The 19,765-nt window shown below is 48.5% G+C and overlaps 2 protein-coding genes across 6 annotated transcripts in view; one reads left to right on the plus strand and one right to left on the minus strand.

Moving 5' to 3' along the window:
- Positions 1-428, minus strand: part of PXN (paxillin) — a 57,086-nt gene extending 56,658 nt beyond the window's left edge. For all 4 annotated transcript variants that reach the window (XM_030821498.1, XM_030821497.1, XM_030821496.1 and 1 more), the window contains exon 1: positions 269-428. In XM_030821498.1, coding sequence (XP_030677358.1) covers positions 269-281 — 13 coding nt within the window. In that variant the 5' untranslated portion in view covers positions 282-428. The remainder of the gene's footprint in view (positions 1-268) is intronic.
- Positions 429-15,586: 15,158 nt separating this feature from the next.
- Positions 15,587-16,190, plus strand: LOC115837088 (nucleoside diphosphate kinase B-like). Of its 2 annotated transcripts, XM_030821943.1 has the most exons (2): positions 15,587-15,814; positions 15,928-16,021. In XM_030821943.1, the coding sequence occupies exons 1-2, from the start codon at positions 15,587-15,589 to the stop codon at positions 15,946-15,948; spliced, it is 249 nt and encodes an 82-aa protein (XP_030677803.1). In that variant the 3' UTR covers positions 15,949-16,021. The 2 variants fall into 2 exon arrangements, with proteins under 2 accessions (XP_030677803.1, XP_030677802.1); XM_030821942.1 differs by having other exon boundaries at positions 15,587-16,190.
- Positions 16,191-19,765: the final 3,575 nt, after the last annotated feature.

A 19,765-nucleotide genomic window follows, 5' to 3' on the forward strand; every position in this document is an offset into this window, starting at 1 on the left:
GGGGTGGGTCCCCGAGGTCGGGGGTCCAGAGGTGAAGCCGTCCCAGACGGGGGGTGGCTGCTGTGCGGTCGGTGCCGGGGCCGGCCTGGCCCGGGACTGAGGCCCGGTTAGAGATCCCGGCCCCGTGGAGCCCCGTCCGGCAGGGACGGGAGCTGAGGCCGGGGCCGCAGAGGGTGAGATTCCGCGGCCCCCGCCGCTCGCTGGCGCCCGCCTGGCCCCGAGCTGCGCGCCTCTCGCCTCCTCCTCCCTCGGCCTCCCGCTCACTCACCGAGGTCGTCCATGGCCGGACCACAGGCGCCGGCTCAGGGTCGCGCTAGCTGCCCGTCCCGGGGCCGCTCCTCTATGCCCCGCAACTTTTCCGCCGCGAGCCTCGGCCCGGAACGGAACGCGCCGCCGCCGCGCGCGCCCGCGCCCGCACCCGCCGCGCGCCCCGCCCCCGGCCGCCCCCTTGTGCACGCGCGCCCCGCCCCCGGACACCCCCGCGAGCTTGCTGGTCCCGCCCCCGCCGCGAGCCCTGGCAGTGGGTGTCTCTGGGCGGGACGGTGGCGCCCCCTCGCGGCTAAGCGGGCAGGTGGGCGGCTCCCAGGCCTCCAGCCACTCCCATCCATCTTTCTGTCCCTCTCAAAGTCACTTGCCTGACCCTGCGGATGACAAATCCGTCCACAGTCAGCCATGTGTCTGTGCATTCGTCAGCCACTCGGTCATCACATGCCTGTCCACTGGACAGTCAGTTTTGCCCACCTGTCCGTCTGTCACCTGTAGGTTACCACCCAGGAGGACCATAAATCAGTACCAGGCAAGGCCCGGAGCCCGTGGCTGACCTTTCCTGGGGTCGTCCTCTGGATCGACGGCAGTGCAGCTCGCAGTTCTCACCCCTTCTGGCCCAAACCCAATACCTGTGTGGTTCCATCTCTCTTAATATTACTTCCACACATCCACCCTCCCTAGACACTTTTCCAAAACTGCATGGGGCAGAGGAGACCCCAGATTAGACATTAAAGGGAAAACTACAGGAAAGTCACACCCAGTGCTCCCACACACTTGGAAATTGGGTAATAATAACAGCTACCATTTATTGAGTGTCTGAATAGACAGACACTATATAGCTATTCTCTAAATTAATCCTCCTAGAGGTAGTTATTATTATCCTATCATTGGTCCTTCCCTACCCGCTGGGATGGGTGATGGCAGTTTGTGGATTTTACATAAAACTGCTCTGCAAGTACAGCTTCAAGTTCCCCTTGTCCCTCAAGAATCCAGGCCTTCTGGGTCAGGTCAGGTCCTCCAGAAAGCAGATGAGATGCTGAGATAAAGCTAGGGGTAATGCCTGTGACAGAGAAGGGGAAATAAGCAGGGTTGGGCAAGAAGACTCAGATCTGACAGACAGGTCAACCCATCAGGGAATTCCAGGACAAAAAAATGAGAAGTCCCCTTGGGCAGAAGTATCCGGGTTCCAATGGTCCCACCGTGTTCAGTCATTTTGTAAAGGCAGATCCAAGCCAAGAATGTGGCTGCCACATTCTCCTATAATAAATTCAAGAGCAAAGACTGTTCCTCAAACACTCTATTGCGTGCTTTTCCAACATCTTGCACATACCTCTATTTTGTTTTAGTTTTTGTTTTTGTTTGAGATGGAGTCTCACTCTGTCCAGGCTGCAGTGCAGTGGTGCAATCTCAGCTCACTGCAACCTCCGCCTCCCAGGTTCAAGTGATTCTCCAGCCTCCTCCTGGGATTACAGGCGCATACCACCATGCCTGGCTAATTTTTGTATTTTTAGTAGAGACAGGGTTTCACCATGTTGGCCAGGCTGGTCTTGAACTCCTGATCTCAGGTGATCTCCTGCCTCCTGGTGGGATTACAGGCGTGTACTACCATGCCTGGCTAATTTTTGTATTTTTAGTACAGATGGGGTTGCACCATATTGGCCAGGCTGGTCTTGAACTCCTGACTTCAGGTGATCCGCCCCCCTCAGCCTCCCAAAGTGCTGGGATTACAGGCGTGAGCCACCACGCCCAGCCTGTTTTTGTGTTTTTAAGACACAGTCTTGCTTTGTTGCGTAGGCTAGGATGATGAATAAGACTAACATGATGTCTACCTTCTTGAATCTAAAGGTGCACGCAAAAGAGCAAAGCGGCTAGCATGAAGGATGAGTAGCCTCGCCCCACTCCCAGCTGTGTGGAACAGCATGTGCAAAGATCTGTAGACAAGACATTTAATACTGACCACAAGCCTAGGAGATGAGCGCTGTTAGCCCCTTTTACAGCTGGAAGAGTTGAGAGTCAGAGAGGTTGATTTACTCAAGGTCATACAGCTAATAAGTAAGGAAACTGAGATTTGAACCTGGGGAGGCTTATGCCAAGGCCTCATTATGAAACGGCTAAGTGAAACTGCTAATAACTTAGACCAACCTCAGGGCATACGCTTGTCCACTTCTCCAAAGGTCTAAAACCTTTCTTTTTCAAAGCTGTGTGGTCTGGAAATGCCAAGGCACCCATTGAATGAGCAAGTTTCTCATTGGTATGTGGAGTTCTAAAGAGAACTGAAGCTTCAGAGATGAATGCTGGTGAACTCAAACACTCAGGTCCCTGCCAGGGATTTCCTCATGTAAATCATTCCTAAACCCCCATTTCCTCCCTGGCTTCCTTCTTCCCTCAGACTCTCACCCCACAGCAATTAAACTTGGTGTCTAGTTCAGGCTGCTACAACACAATACTGTAGACCGAGTGACTTATAAACAACAGAAATCTATTTTTTCACAGTTTTGAAGGCTGAAAGTTCAAGATCAGGGTGCCAGCACAGTCAGGTTCTGGTGAGGGCCCTCTCCTGGGTTGCAGACTGTTGACTTTTTGTATCCTCACATACCTCAAAGAGGGTCCCTTTTATAAAGGCACTAACTAATCTCTTTCATGAGGGCCCTGCTCTCATGACCTAATCACCTCTCGAGGCCTCACCTCCTAACACTATCGAATTGAGATTAGATTTCAAGATATGAATTTTCAAAGATATGAACATTCAGTCCCTTGCATTTGATAAAATCAATCAGGTTTTTTCATTCTTCCTAAAGATTAAACGACATTGACAGAGCAGATGGACAACCCTGCTGACTTCTTGCTAGTGGTTGATCTTGGGCAATTTACTCTGTGCCTCAGTTTCTTCCCCTATAGAAAGGTTAATAGTAGCTACCTCTCAGAATCTTCATAGTACTAAGTAAGAAACTACACACCCAGTACTTAGAATGGTCCTTGTCACCACAAAATAACACTCTTAACTCAGCAGTAGAAACAGAACTCGACCAGGCGCCATGGCTCACACCTGTAATCCCAGCACTTTGGAAGGCCAAGGTGGGCGGATCACTCGAGGTCAGGAGTTCGAGACCAGCCTGGCCGACATGGCGAAACACCATCTCTACTAAAAATACATAAATTAGCTGGGCATAGTAGTGTGCACCGGTAATTCCAGCTGTTCGGGAGGCTGAGGCAGGAGAATCACCTGAACCCAGGAGACGGAGGTTGCAGTGAGTCGAGATCGCGCCACTGCACTCCAGCCTGCGTGACAGAGTGAGACTCTGTCAAAAAAAAAAAAAAAAAGAAGGAAGGAAGGAAGGAAGGAAGGAGAGAGAAAAGAAACAGAATGCAAGCCGGATATGCAATCAAAACTTTTCTTTTTTTTCTTTCTTTTTTTTGAGACAGAGTCTCACTCTGTCTCCCAGGCTGGAGTGCGGTGGCATGATCTTAGCTCACTGCAACCTCCGCCTCCCAGGCTCAAGTGATTCTCCTGCCTCAGCCTCCTGAGTAGCTAGGATTACACGCACCCGCTATCACACCCGGCTAATTTTTGTATTTTTTTAAGTAGAGATGGGGTTTCACCATGTTGGCCAGGCTGGTCTTGAACTCCTGACCTCAGGTGATCCCACCTGCCTCACCTCTCAAAGTGCTGGGATTGCGGGTGTGAGCCACTGCTCCCGGCCCAATCAAAACTTTTTTAGCCAAGTGCAATGGCATATGCCTGTAGTCCCACCTACATGGGATACTGAGGCAGGAGGATTGCTTGAGTTCAGGAGTTTGAGTCCAAACTGGGAAACTAGCAAGACCTCCTCTCTAAAAAATATCTTTAAAAAAATAAAAGAAACAGGCCAGGCACGGTGGCGCATGCCTGTAATCCCAGCACTTTGGGAGGCCAAGATGGGTGGATTACCTCAGGTCAAGAGTTCGAGACCAGCCTGACCAACATGGTGAAACCCCATCTCTACTAAATATATGAAATTAGCTAGGTGTGGTGGCACATGCCTATAATCCCAGCTACTTGGGAGGCTGAGTCAGGAGAATCGCTTGAACCCGGGAGGCGGAAGTTGCAGTGGGCCAAGATCGTGCCACTGCACTCCAGCCTGGGGGACAAGAGCAGAACTCCATCTCAAAAAATAAAAAATAAAAAAATATGGCCGGGTATGGCGGCTCATGCCTGTAATCCCAGCACTTTAGGAGGCTGAGGTGAGCAAATAACCTGAGGTCAGGAGTTCAAGACCGGCCTGGCTAACAGCCTGATCTACTAAAAACACAAAAATTAGCCGGGCATGGTGGTGGGCACCTATAATCCCAGCTACTCCAGAGGCTGAGGCAGGAGAATCGCTTGAACCTGGGAGGTGGAGTTTGCAGTGAGCCAAGATCGCACCACTGCACTCCAGCCTGGGGGACAAAGTGAGACTCCATCTCAAAATAAATAAATAAATAAATAAAATAGATAAAATTAATGTTAATAATATATTTTATTTAATTCAATATATCCTCAGTGTTGGCTGGGCACGGTGGCTCACACCTGTAATCCCAGCACTTTGGGAGGCCAAGGCAGGAGGATCATGAGGTCAGGAGATCAAGACCATCCTGGCCAACATGGTGAAACCCCGTCTCTACTAAAAATACAAAAATCAGCTGGTGGCACGTGCCTGTAATCCCAGCTACTCGGGAGGCTGAGGCAGGAGAATCACTTGAACCAGGGACTCAGAGGTTGCAGTAAGCTGAGATCACACCACTGCACTCTAGCCTGGCCACAGAGCAAGATTCTGTCTCCAAAAAAAAAAAAATCCTAAATGTTATCATTTCAACTTGTAATCAATATAACAAAATATCAGTGAGATATCTTATTTTTTTGTATGAAGTCTTCAAAATCCAATGTGTATTTTACACTTACAGCACATCTCAATCCAAATAGCCACATTTCTTTCTTTTTTTTTTTGAGACAGGGTCTCACTCTGTTGTCCATGCTGGAGCAGAGTGGTGAGATCAAGGCTCACTGCAGCCTCAGTCTCCCAGGCTCAAGTGATCCTCCCATCTCTGTCTCCCGGGTAACTGGGACTACAGGCACATGTCACCGCACCTGGCTAATATTTTTTATTTTTAGTAGAGATGAGATTTTGCCATGTTGCCCAGGCTGGTCTTGAACTCCTGGGTTCAAGCCATCCGCCCACCTCTACCTCCCAAAGGGTTGGGATTACAGGCATGAGCCACTGCATCTGGCCCAGCTAGCCACATTTTAAGGACTCAGTAGTCAAATGTGGCTAGCGGCTACTGCATTGAACAGTACAGTTTTAAATGTCAGCTGTCATCGTTATTTTGGGGTTTTTTTTTTTTTTTTTTGAGATGAAGTCTCACTCTGTCATCCAGGCTGGAGTGCAATGGCATGATCTCGGCCCACTGCAACCTCCGCCTCCAGGGTTCAAGCAATTCTCCTGCCTCAGCCTCCCGAATAGCTGGGATTACAGGCGCACGCCACTACACCCGGCTAATTTTTGTATTTTTAGTAGAGACGGGGTTTCACCATGTTGGCCAGGGTGGTCTCGAATGCCCGACCTCGTGATCCACCCACCTCGGCCTCCCAAAGTGCTGGGATTACAGGCATGAGCCACTATGCCTGGCCTATTTTGGGGGTTTTAACCTAAAAATCATTTCCTCAGAAAACTGTTCCCTGACCTGCTGAACTACATCAGCCCTGTTATTAAAATCTTTTTTTGGGACAGGTGTGGTGGCTCACACCTGTAATCAGCACTTTGGGAGGCCAAGGCAGATGAATCACCTGAGGTCAGGAGATCAAGACCAGCCTGGCCAATATGGTGAAACCCACCCCCAACCGTCTCTACTAAAAATACAAAAATTAGCCAGGTGTGGTGGCACACACCTGTAATCCCAGCTACTCGGGAGGCTGAGGAAGGAGAATCGCTCAAACCCAGTAGGTGGAGGTTGCAGTGAGCTGAGATCGCACCATTGCACTCTAGCCTGGGCAACAGAACAAGACTCCCTCTCAAAAAATAAAAATAAAAATAATAAAAATAAAAATAAATAAAACCTTTTTTTTTTTTAGCATTCTAGAAGCACTCGTCATGATTATAATTAAATAATTCCTGGCCAGGCACGGTGGATCACGCCTGTAATCCCAGCACTTTGGGAGGCCGAGGCGGGCGGATCATGAGGTCAGGAGATCGAGACCATCCCGGCTAACACGGTGAAATCCCGTCTCTACTAAAAATACAAAAAAAAAAAAAAAATTAGCCGTGTGTGGTGGCAGGCATCTGTAGTCCCAGCTACTCGGGAGGCTGAGGCAGGAGAATGGTATGAACCTGGGAGGCAGAGCTTGCAGTGAGCTGAGATCGCGCCACTGCACTCCAGCCTGGGTGACAGAGTGAGACTCCTCTCAAAAAAAAAATAAAATAAAATAATAATAATAATTCCGGCCAGGCATGGTGGCTCATGCCTGTAATCCCAGCATTTTGGGAGGCTGAAGTGGACAGATCATGAGGTCAAGAGTTAGAGACCATCCTGGCCAACATGGTGAAACCCCATCTCTACTAAAAATACAAACATTAGCTGGGCGTGGTGGCGCATGCCTGTAGTCCCAGCTACTCAGGAGTCTGAGGCAGGAGAATGGTGTGAATCTGGGAGGCGGAGCTTGCAGTGAGCCGAGACTGCGCCACTGCACTCCAGCCTGGCGACAGAGCGAGACTCTGTCTCACAAATAGTAATAATAATCATTCCTATTAACTTGTTATTTGTGTTTGTCTCCTACTAGACTCTAGGCTTCAGAAAGGTGGAGACCATTTGCTCATTGTTCTATCCCAGTGCTGGCATACAACAGGTGCTCAATAAAGATTTGTTGGGTGCATAACATTTATGAAGCACACACTTAATGAATTAGCCTTAGCACTGCATTAACTGAAGTTGGGAAGAAAGAGATTAAGAGAAAAAAAGCAGCCGGGCACGGTGGCTCACACTTGTAATTCCAGCACTTTGGGAGGCCAAGGTGGATGGATCACCTGAGGTCAGGAGTTCAAGACCAGCCTGGCCAACATGGCGAAACCCCGTCTCTACTAAAAATACAAAAATTACTGGCCAGGCGCGGTGGCTCACGCAGCTCCAAGCACTTTGGGAGGCTGAGGCAGGTGGATCACCTGAGGTCCGGAGTTCAAGACCAGACTGACCAACATGGAGAAACCCCGTCTCTACTAAAAATACAAAATTAGCCAGGCATGGTGGCACATGCCTGTAGTCCCAGCTACTCGGGAGGCTGAGGCAGGAGAATGGCTTGAACCCGGGAGGCGGAGGTTGCTATGAGCCGAGATTGCGCCATTGCACTCCAGCCTGGGCAACAAGAGCGAAATTCTGTCTCAAAAAAAAAAAAAAAAAAAAAATTACCTGGGCATGGTGGCACGTGCCTGTCATCCCAGCTACTAGGGGAGCTGAGGCAGGAGGATCGTTTGAACCTGGGAGGCTTGCTGTAAGCCAAGATCGTGCCACTGCACTCCAGCCTGGGCAACAGAGTGAGACTCTGTCTCAAAAAAAAAAAAAAAAAAAAAGACAGAGAGAGAATAAAAGCAGATCCAGAAGAGTCAGTTCCAGAGCTTATAATATAGATGTGGACATTTTCTTTACAAAAGCAATAGTTGGTCATCGTGGGAAAACAGCTCAAAAACTCAAATAAATGGCCAAGCACAGTGGCTCACACCTGTAATCCTAGCACTTGGGAGGCTGAGGCAGGAGGATCACTTGAGCTCAGGAGTTCCAGACCAGTCTGGGCAACATAGTAAGACCTCTTCTTTATTTTTATTTTATTTTTTATTGGATTTCCTTTCAGATTCAGACCTACAGATATCTTTTAAAATAAAAAACATTTTAAAATGAATAAACTAAGATGAAAATTAAAATTATCCATAATCCAAAAATAAAAGAATGACCAGTTGTAGATTTTCCAGAGCATTCTTTTACACACAAAAAACATACACCTTTTTAGATATAAAACATTAAATATATATTTGAATATTTTTGCACACTGTTTTGAAACTTGGTTTTCTCATTTACGCATTTATCACTAGTTTGTTTTTTGTTTGGGGTTTGTTTTTTTTTGTTTTTTTTTTGGGATAGGGTCTCCCTCTGTCACCCAGGCTGGAGTACAGTGGTGCAAACACGGCTTACTGCAGCCTCGACCTCCCAGGCTCAAGTGACCCTCCCACCTCAGCCTCCTGAGTAGCTGGGACTACAGGTGTGCACCACCACATCTAGTTATTTTTTTAAATTTTTTGTAGAGCCGGGGATCTCCCTATGTTGTCCAGCCTGTTCTTAAACTCCTGGGCTCAATCAGTCCTCCAGTCTTGGCCTCCCAAAGTGGTGGAATTACAAACATGAGCCACTGTGGCCAGTCCAGTGTGAGCATCTTTTCATGGCATTTAACATTCTTCTGAAACATCAATTCCTTGGGTAAAACAGCATTGCATCGTATAATTGTACCAGGATTTACTTAGCCAATCTCCTGATAAAATTTAGTTAGTTACAAATTTTCACTATAATCAGCAATGCTAGGAGAACATCCTTGTAGTTAAATCTCGGAGCACTTCCTTAATGATTTCCTGCAGATCAGTTCTTAAGGAGTGGAAGTGTGAGGTTAAGTGTCGCGTTAGTCCATTTACTATGTGTTGACAAAGTGTGGTCTATAACAGCTGTATCTAGATAAATATATCATGTATATTTCATGAGTACTGAGTTGACATGCAACACTGTAGGGTGGTCCCAGGCATAATTCTCTCAAATGTAGTGTGACGAACTGCCACTGGTGGAATGAAAGGTTGTAGCTAGTACAAAGATTTATTTTATTATTTTATTTGTATTTTTTGCAGAGACAGAGAGGTCTCACTTTGTTGCCCAACTGGTCTCAAATTCCTGGGCTCAAGGAATCCTCCCACCTCGACCTCCCAAACTGCTGAGATTACAGACATGAGCCACCATGCCCAGCTCAGCTTTTTTTTTTTTTTCTTCTTCTTTCCGAGAGAGTCTCGCTCTGTCGCCCAGGCTAGAGTGCAGTGGCATGATCTCGGCTCACCGCAAGCTCCACCCCCCGGGTTCACGCCATTCTCCTGTCTCAGCCTCCCGAGTAGCTGGGACTACAGGCGCCTGCCACCACGCCTGGCTAATTTTTTGTATTTTTAGTAGAGATGAGGTTTCACCATGTTAGCCAGGACGGTCTTGATCTCCTGACCTCGTAATCTGCCCGCCTCGGCCTTCCAAAGTGCTGGGATTACAGGCGTGAGCCACCGCGCACGGCCAGATTCCTTACTTTAATTTATGTGTTAGAAAATTATCTAATTAGCACATAAAACCTATGATGGCTCCAATATTATTTATTTATTTATTTATTTTAATTTTTGAGACAGAGTCTCGCCTTGTCACCAGGCTGGAGTGCGGTGGCACAATCTTGGCTTACTGCAACCTCCGCCTCCCGGGTTCAAGTGATTCTCCTGCCTCAGCCTCCCGAGTAGCTGGGACTACAGGCACCCACCACCATGCCCGGCTAGCTTTTGTATTTTTAGTAGAGATGGGGTTTCACCATGTTGGCCAGGATGGTCTTGATCTCTTGACCTCATGATCCACCTGCCTCAGCCTCCCAATGTGCTGGGATTACAGGTGTGAGCCACTGCGCCTGGCCCGGCTCCAATATTATTGTTTAGGATAAAGTTAAGGTTTTTTTGTTTGTTTGTTTTAAAGTGGGTCCACTTAAAGAAAACTATGTAGGGGGGCTGGGCGTGGTGGCTCACGCCTGTAATCCCAGCAATTTGGGAGGCCAAGGTGGGCAGATCACGAGGTCAGGAGTTCAAGACCAGCCTGACCAACCTGGTGAAACCCTGTCTCTACTAAAAATACAAAAATTAGCTGGGCATGGTGGCACGTGCCTGTAATCCCAGCTACTCGGGAGGCTGAGGCAGGAGAATTGCTTGAACCTGGGAGGTGGAGGTTGCAGTGAGCCAAGATCACGCCACTGCACTCCAGCCTAGGCGACAGAGTGAGACTCTGTCTCAAAAAAAAAAAAAAAAAAAACAGAAAAGAAAAAGAAAACTATGTAGGGACAGGCACAGTGGCTCATGCCCATAATCCCAGCATTTTGGGAGTCTGAGGGCTGAGGAGGGTGGATCACCTGAGGTCAGGAGTTCAAGACCAGCCTGGCCAACATGGCAAAACGCCATCTCTACTAAAAATACAAAAATTAGCCAGTGTGGTGGTGCGAGCCCCATAGTCCCAGCTACTTGGGAGGATCACTTGAGCCTGGGAGGCAGATGTTGCAGTGAACCGAGATTGTGCCACTGCACTCCAGCCTGGGCGACACAGCAAGACTTCATCTCAAAAAAAAAAAAAAAAAAAAAAGATTTGAGCTAGAATTCCAGTTTTCCTCAGTTCCAAGTTCGGGATCCTGGGAGAGTCTCTCTTAGCCTCAGTTTTCTCATCTGTGAGATGGGGATATTGAGAATTCTTCTCCATATGGCATGCCTGCCTGGAAGGGCTTATAAACAAAGAATTGTGGCTGGGCATGGTGGTTCATGCCTATAATCCCAGTACTTAGGGAAGCTGAGGTGGGCAGATCACTTGAGGTCAGGAGTTTGAGACCAGCCTGGCCAACATGGTGAAACCTCAACCCTACTAAAAACACAAAAATTAACTGGGTGTGGTGGCGCACACCTGTAATTCCAGCTACTTGGGAGGCTGAGGCAGGTAGAATCACTTGAACTCAGGAGACAGAAGTTGCAGTAAGCCGAGATTGGGCCACTGCACTCCAGCCTGGGCAACAGAGACTCCCATCTCAAAAAAAGAGTTGAAGAAAACAAAGAATTATAAGGTCAAAAAGGATCTCAAGAGATTCTCCAACCTTTTCTCAGGTGAAGGGGGCTGGATTTCCACCTTCATTCTCCTATCACCTAAGGACCCCACATGTTGACCGGGTGTCCACCTGGAAGTCATCCTCTGTTCCTCTCTGTCCTCACTTTCCACACCCAGTTCTGCCTGCCCATCTGCAAAGTGTAGCCCAACTCCCACCCCTACCCCCTCATTTTCACCTCTGCAATTATATCTCTAGGTGCAGCCACGCACTACCCTCTCTTGCCTGGGATTACTGCATGAACCTCCAAACTGGACCTCTATTGTCAATTTTCTACCCAGAAGCCAATAAGCCAATGTTATCTTTTTAAAAAAGTTTTTTGAGATGGAGTCTTGCTGTATCACCCAGGTGTAGTGCAATGGTGCAATCTTGACTCACTGCAACCACCACCTCCCAGGTTCAAGCCATTCTCCTGCCTCAGCCTCCTAAGTAGCTGGGACTACAGGCAAGCTACCACGCCCAGCTAATTTTTCTTATTTTTAGTAGAGACAGGGTTTTGCCATGGTGGCCAGGCTGGTCCTGAACTCCCAACCTTGGGTGATCCACCCCCCTCGGACTCCCAAAGTGCTGGGATTACAGGCGTGAGCCACGGCACCAGCCTAATGTTATTTTATATTTATTTATTTATTTATTTAGAGACGGAGTCTCGCTCTGTCGCCCAGGCTAGAGTGCAGTGGCGCAATCTCGGCTCACTGCAAGCTCCGCCTCCCGGGTTCATGCCATTCTCCTGCCTCAGCCTCTCTGAGTAGCTGGGACTACGGGCGCCCGCCACCACGCCCGGCTAATTTTTTTGTATTTTTAGTAGAGACGGGGTTTCACTGTGGTCTCGATCTCCTGACCTTGTGATCCGCACGCCTCGGCCTCCCAAAGTGCTGGGATTACAAGCGTGAGCCACCGCTCCCGGCCTATTTTTATTTATTTATTTTGAGATGGAGTCTCACTCCGTCGTCCAGGCTGGAGTGCAGTGGTGCGATCTTGGCTCACTGTAAACTCCGCCTCCCAGGTTCAAGTGATTCTCCTGCCTCAGCCTACTGGGTAGCTGGGATTACAGTCACACGACACCACACCTGGATAATTTTTTGTATTTTTAGTAGAGACAGTGTCTCACCATATTGGCCAGTCTGGTCTCGAACTCCTGACCTCTGGAGATCCGCACCCCTCGGCCTCCCAAATTGCTGGGATTACAGGCGTGAGTACCCAGCAATGTTATTATTATTATTTTTTTTAAATCAACTTTACTGGGCTAAGTGCAGTGGCTCATGCCTGTAATCCCAGCACTTTGGGATCTTGGCATAGCTGATCTCAGATCTTGGCATAGCTGTTCACGTGCTACTTCTGTGGGTCCTGAATATTTTATCTAAAGTCTCCCCGTACCCTACCAAATCAGACTCCTTACCCTGGTATTTGTTGAGGTTCACCTTCTGCCAGTATATTCTGCGTTTATTTGTGTACTTGTTTATTATTTGTCTCTGCCTCCCCCATTAAACTGTCAGGGCTATGAAAACAGGGACTATGTCTGTCTTGTTTGCTGCTTGTTCACCAGCATCTGGAATGGTAGGCTTGAGTAACTATTTCTGAACGAATGAAAGACTGGCGACATGGAGATGCCAGGAGATGAGTGAGCTGGGCTGCATAATCAGTTGTAGCATCAGGATGAAAACCCCAATGTCCTGGCCCCCAGCCCAAACCGTTCTCTTCTTTCTCAGCAGGCCATTCACAGATCTTCCCAGGACTGACACACAAGACAGTACAGGGGTCTTAACTGCAGTGTTTTCGTTTTTGTTTTTTATTTTGAGACGGAGTCTCGCTCTGTCGCCCAGGCTGGAGTGCAGTGGCTCGATCTCAGCTCACTGCAAGCTCCACCCCTCGGGTTCACGCCATTCTCCTGTCTCAGCCTCCCGAGTAGCTGGGACTACAGGTGCCCGCCACCACGCCCGGCTAATTTTTTGTGTGTGTTTTTAGAAGAGATGGGGTTTCACCGTGTTATCCAGGATGGTCTCAATCTTCTGACCTCGTGATCCACCTGTCTCGGCCTCCCAAAGTGCTGGGATTACAGGCATGAGCCACCATGCCCAGCCCGTTTTTTTGTTTGTTTGTTTGTTTTCCCCGAGTTGGAGTCTTGCTCTGTTGCCCAGAGCTGGAGTGCAATGGCACAATCTTGGCTCACTGCAACCTCCGCCTCCTAGATTCAAGCAATTCTCCTGCCTCAGCCTCCCGAGCAGCTGGGATTACAGGCATGAGCCACCACACCCAGGTAATTTTTGTATTTTTAGTAGAGATGGGGTTTCACCAAGTTGGCCAGGCTGGTATCGAACTCCTGACCTCGTGATCCATTTGCCTGGGCCCCCCAAAGTGTTGAGATTACAGGCGTGAGCCACCATGTCCAGCCGCAGTGCTGTTTTTAAGAGCAAGAGACTGGAAACAACTCAAATGTCCATCAATAGGGGGTTGGTTAATTAAATCACATACAGTTCTACAACGGAAAATTAGCCACAGAAAAGATCCCAGGAAGCTCAAATGTACTGATACGAAACAGCTTCCAAGATCTGAAAACATAACACTGAACAACGTAGGTAACGTGTGTATCATTTGTGGGAAAAAGTGGGATACGATATGTTTATAAGATACTTATACAGGCTGGGGCGTGGTGGCTCACATCTGTAATCCCAGCACTTTGGGAGGCCGAGGCAGGCGGATCACGAGGTCAGGAGTTCGAGATCAGCCTGGCCAACATGGTGAAACCCCATCTCTACTAAAAATACAAAAATTAGCCAGGCGTGGTGGCTCACGCCTGTAATCCCAGCTACTTGGGAGGCTGAGGCAGGAGAATCACTTCAACCCGGAGGGGGAGGTTGTGTTGAGCAGAGATTGAGCCATTGCACTCTAGCTTGGACAACAAGAGTGAAACTCCATCTCAAAAAAAAAAAGGTACTTATACAAGGCTGGGTGCAGTGGCTCACGCTTATAATCCCAACACTTTGGGAGGTTGAGGAGGGTGGACTGCTTGAGCCCAGGAGTTCCAGATCAACCTGGGCAACATGGTGAAACCCCATCTCTAAAAAAAATACAAAAAAAGTTAGTTGGGCATGGTGGTGGGCGCCTGTAGTCCCAGCTGCTCAGGAGACTGAGGTAGGAGGATCACTTGAGCCCAGGAGGTGGAGGACGCAGTGTGCCACTATACTCCAGACTGGAGGACAGAGTGAGGCCGTGTATAAAAAAAAAAAAAAAGATAAAAAAGATACTTATACAAATTGGAACAACTCTGGAAGAATGCACACTACCAATGTTAACTGGCTAGGGGTGGGGCTGGAGGAATGGGGTGGCTGGGAATCAAGAGTAGAAAGGAGATTTCACTAAGTACTCTTTTGCATAGTTTGAATTTTTTGTGGGGGCACGGAGTCTTGCTCTATCTCCAGGCTGGAGTCCAATGGCACGATCTCGGCTCACTGCAACCTCTGCCTGCTGGGTTCAAGCGATTCTCCTGCCTCAGCCTCCTGAGTAGCTGGGATTACAGATGCGTGCCACCGTGCCCGTCTAATTTTTTTGTATCTTTAGTAGAGATGGGGTCTCACCATGTTGGCCAGGCTGGTCTTGAACTCCTAACCTCAGGTAATCTGCCTGCCTCGGCCTCCCGAAGTGCTGGGATTACAGGTGTGAGCCACTGAGCTCGGCCCACATATGTAACTTAATCTATTGCTAAAACAAATTAATATTTTACAAAAATAGGCCAGGCGCAGTGGCTCACACCTGTAATCCCAGCATTTTGGGAGGCCGAGGCGGGCGGATCACGAGGTCAAGAGTTCTAGACCAGCCTGGCCAACATGGTGAAACCCCGTCTCTACTAAGAATACAAAAATTAGCCGGGTGTGGTGGTGCATGCCTGTAATCCCAGCTACTGGGGAGGCTGAGGCAGGAGAATCACTTGAACCCAGGAATGGGAGGTTGCAGTGAGCTGAGATCGCACCATTGCAGTCCAGCCTGGGCGACAAGAGGGAGATTCTGTCTCAAAAAAATAAAATAAAATAAATAAATAAATAAATAAATAAATAAATAAATAAATATTTTTTAAAAAGGACATTAAAAAAAATGTCACTACTGGCCGGGTGTGGTGGCTAGTGCCTATAATCTCAGCACTTAGGGAAGCCAGGCGGGAGGATCGCTTGAGTTCAGGAAAACAGCCCATCTCTACAAAACATTAAAAAATTATCCAGTTGTAGAGGTGCCAACCTGTAGTCCTAGGTACTGGGGATGTTGAGGAAGGAAGATCGCTTGAGCCCAGGAGTTGGAGGCTGCAGTGAACCATGATCACACCATTACACTCCAGCCTGGGTGACAGCGCCAGTCCTTGTTTCAAAAAAGAGAGGAGGGCAGCGCCGCCGCCCGGCCCCTCCAGCTTCCCGGACCATGGCCAACCTGGAGCGCACCTTCATCGCCATCAAGCTGGACGGCATGCAGCGCGGCCTAGTGGGCGAGATCATCAAGTGCTTCGAGCAGAAGGGGTTCCGCCTCGTGGCCACGAAGTTCCTCCGGGCCTTTGAAGAACACCTGAAGCAGCACTACATTGACCTGAAAGACCGCCCATTCTTCCCTGGGCTGGTGAAGTACATGAACTCAGGGCCGGTCGTGGCCATGGTCTGGGAGGGGCTGAACGTGGTGAAGACAGGCCGAGTGATGCTTGGGGAGACCAATCCAGCAGATTCTAAGCCAGGCACCATTCGTGGGGACTTCTGCATTCAGGTTGGCAGGAACATCATTCATGGCAGTGATTCAGTAAAAAGTGCTGAAAAAGAAATCGGCCTATGGTTTAAGCCTGAAGAACTGGTTGACTACAAGTCTTGTGCTCATGACTGAGTCTATGAATAAGAGGTGGACACAGCAGCAGTCTCCTTTAGCACGGCGTGGTGTGTCCCTGGACACAGCTCTTCATTCCACTGACTTAGAGGCAACAGGATTGATCATTCTTTTATAGAGCATATTTGCCAAAAAAGCTTTTGGAAGCTGGAAAAAAGAAAAAGAGAGAAAGAGAGAAGGGAAGGGAGGGGAGGAAGAGAGGGAGAGAGGGAGGGAGGGAGAGAGGGAGGGAGGGAGGGAGGGAGGAAAGAAGGAAGGAAAGAAGGAAAGAAGGAAGGAAGATAGGGAGGGAGGGAGGGACGGATGGAGGGAAAGATAAATAGAAAGAAAGAGACACAGACCGGCCGCGAGCGGTGGCTCATGCCTGTAATCCCAGCACTTTGGGAGGCTGAGGCAGGTGGATCAGGAAGTCAGATCGAGACCATCCTGGCCAACACGGTGAAACCCCATCTCTACTAAAAATACAAAAAATTAGCCGGGTGTGGTGGTGGGCGCCTGTAGTCCCAGCTACTCGGGAGGCTGAGGCACGAGAATCTCTTGAACCTGGGAGGTGGAGGTTACAGTGAGCCAAGATCGCACCACTGCACTCCAGCCTGGGCAGCAGAGCGAGACTCCATCTCAAAAAAAAAAAAAAATACTCACCAAATCTCTCTGGTAGTGGGTCTCATCCTTGGAGAAACATTGGAAGCTTTAACACACATTTTTTTGCCCTGACCCATTCCTCAGAAATTCTGATTTAATGGGTCTGGAATGCAGCCGGGACACAGGGATTTTTGTAATGCTCCTCAGGTGGTTTTTGTGCACACACAGTCAGGGTGGAGACCTACCGAAATCTGAGATAGAATCAGGACTCTTTTTGTTTTTATAGCCAGGGACACTGAAGCATGAGAGGGTAGATGAGTGGCTTACCGTCTTGCAAGTAGAGAATGACGAAGCAAGGTCTTGAACCCAAGTCTGGCTTCAAAGTTTCATGGGGGAAAAAAATCAGCTGGCCTCAGTTAATTTCCCAGCGATGGAGAAACTGTAGAGCTTAGAGCCAGCTCTGTTTTGAGACAGATACTGAGGGCCCCTTGGGCACGGGATATTTTTAACCTAGAAGCTGGTGATTCTTGCTAACATTCTGCAGTGCCTTGAACACTGAGCACATTGTTTCGGGGTCTGTGGGCTCTTTCCCTGCTGAGATAGCCCTTGTAGTAGGACTTTTCCATCCCCTGGAGCCAGTGGGTGGCAGGGTGGGTGGGGGTTGGCCTCATGGCGGGTGGGTGGCTAATGTATCCAAGGATATTACCTACATGGTGGAGAGGGAGAAGGTCAGTTTTGGATGAGCCCAGATTTCTCCTCCCTCCAAGACATTTTATCTCACCCAACTCAGCCCCTTCTCCCTTCTCTCCACCTGGAAAACAGCTGGAAGACAAACCTAGGTTGAAGCTGGATTGTACAGTCAGTGCCTCAGGAGAATGGGTGCACATTCTCCCCCCCCCCTTCTTCCCCTCGCTGACCCGTGACAGCCCTGTGAAAGCTGCAGAACACTTAGAAATATATGTATCAGGCCAGGCGTGGTGGCTCACGCCTGTAATCTCAGCATTTGGGGAGGCCGAGGCAGGTGGATCACGAGGTCAGGAGTTCGAGACCAGCCTGGCAAACATGGCAAAACTCTGTCTCTACTAAAAATACAAAAATTAGCTGGGCGTGGTGGTGCATGCCTGTAATCCCAGCTATTCAGGAGGCTGAGGCGGGAGAATCACTTGAACCCAGGAGGCGGAGGTTGCAGTGAGCCGAGATCGCACCATTACACTCCAGCCTGGGCAACAGAGCAAGACTCCGTCTCAAAAAAAAAAAAAATGTATATGTCAAACCTTCTCCAGATGTCCTCATATGTGATTTTTTGGGCAAATACATTGGTATAGTCTTAGGGGTGCCAGTATGGGGATATCCCTTAAAATGCAAAATGAGCATGGCCTTTGAGGAGGCAATTCTACCTATAGAAATTTTCCCCAGGCCCAGATTACCTGAGGCCAGGAGATCGAGACCAGCCTGACCAACATGGTGAAACTCTGTCTCTACTAAACATACAAAATTAGCCGGGCGTGGTGGCAGGTGCCTGTAATCCCAGCTATTCGGGAGGCTGAGGCAGGAGAATCACTTGAACCCAGGAGGCGGAGGTTGCCATCAGCCGAGATCATGCCACTGCACTCCAGCCTGAGCAACAAGAGCAAAACTTCGTCTCAAAAAAAAAAAAGAAAGAAAGAAAGAAAAAAGAAATTTTCCCCAGGCCTGCATGGTAGCTCACGCCTATAGTGCCAGCACTTTGGGAGGCTGAGGTGGGCAGAAAGCTTGAGTCTAGGAGTTCGAGACCAGCCTGGCTAACATGGTAAAACTCCATCTCTACAAAAAATACAAAAATTAGCTGGGCATGGTGGCACATGCCTGTAATCCCAGCTACTCGGGAGGCTGAGACAGGAGAATCACTTGAGCCTGGAAGGTCGAGGCTGCAGTGAACCGAGATCACACCACTGCACTCCAGCCTGGGTAACAGAGCAAGACCCTGTCTCAAGAAAAAAAGAAAGAAAGAAAGAAAGAAAGAGATTTCGCCCCAGAAATATCCCAAGAGTAAGGAAAGATGACGTAGCATCAAGCGTATTCATTATTGCATTGCTTATGGGAAAAACTGGAAACAACTCACATGTCCAATAATGGGGGATTGGTTAACCTTGGTAGGTCACATCCATATGGGAAAAGGGGAATTAGGTGCTGGCATGGAAAATGTGTCCACAATGTATTGTATAGCAGAAAGAAAAAGGAAGTAATAGAACTATATGTAGAGTATAATCCAATTTTTTTTTTTTTTTTTTTTTTTGAGACGGAGTCTCGCTCTGTCGCCCAGGCTGGAGTGCAGTGGTGCGATCTTGGCTCACTGCAAGCTCCACCACCCAGGTTCACGCCATTCTCCTCCCTCAGCCTCCCAAGTAGCTGGGACTACAGGTGCCCACCACCACGCCTGGCTAATTTTTGTATTTTTAGTAGAGACGGGGTTTCACCGTGTTAGCCAGGATGGTCTCGATCTCCTGAACTCATGGTCCACCTGCCTCGGCCTCCCAAAGTGCTGGGATTACAGGTGTGAGCCACTGTGCCCGGCAAAGTATAATCCAATTTTTGTTATTATGTTGACCTATAAGTAGAACATTTTGGAGGAATAATCTCACCTACCTGTGACTATCTCCTTGGAGTCAAGGTGAGATTATTGTGGGAGCCTTTGTCACTGTTTCATGTGTATATTTGAATTTTATATACAAACATGCAGAAATTTTTGTATTCAGAAAAAAGAATTTAGGTTTGAAACAGAAAACAATGATACGTAAAAATCACGTGGAGCCCTCTCTCCCCTCCTTGCCTTGCAGAATAATAACAAAAAAAAGGATCCACTTTTATGGTTAAGTTTATGTTATGTAAATTTTACCTCAATTTTTTTGTTTGGATTTTCCTTGTGGGGGATTTTGAGATAGGGTCTCACTCTGTCGCCTGGGCTGGAGTGCAGTGGCGATATCACGGTTCACTGCAGCCTCGACCTCCTAGGCTCAAGCAACCCTCCTGCCTCAGCCTCCTGAGTAGCTAGGATTACAGGCAAACACTAGCACGCCTGGCTAATTTTTATTTTTATTTATTTGTTTTTTTTTATATATTTTTTGAGACGGAGTCTCGCTCTGTCGCCCAGGCTGGAGTGCAGTGGCGTAA

This window comes from Nomascus leucogenys, chromosome 10 (genome assembly GCF_006542625.1).
Source record: "Nomascus leucogenys isolate Asia chromosome 10, Asia_NLE_v1, whole genome shotgun sequence".
In the NCBI taxonomy this organism is placed as follows: Eukaryota; Metazoa; Chordata; class Mammalia; order Primates; family Hylobatidae; genus Nomascus; species Nomascus leucogenys.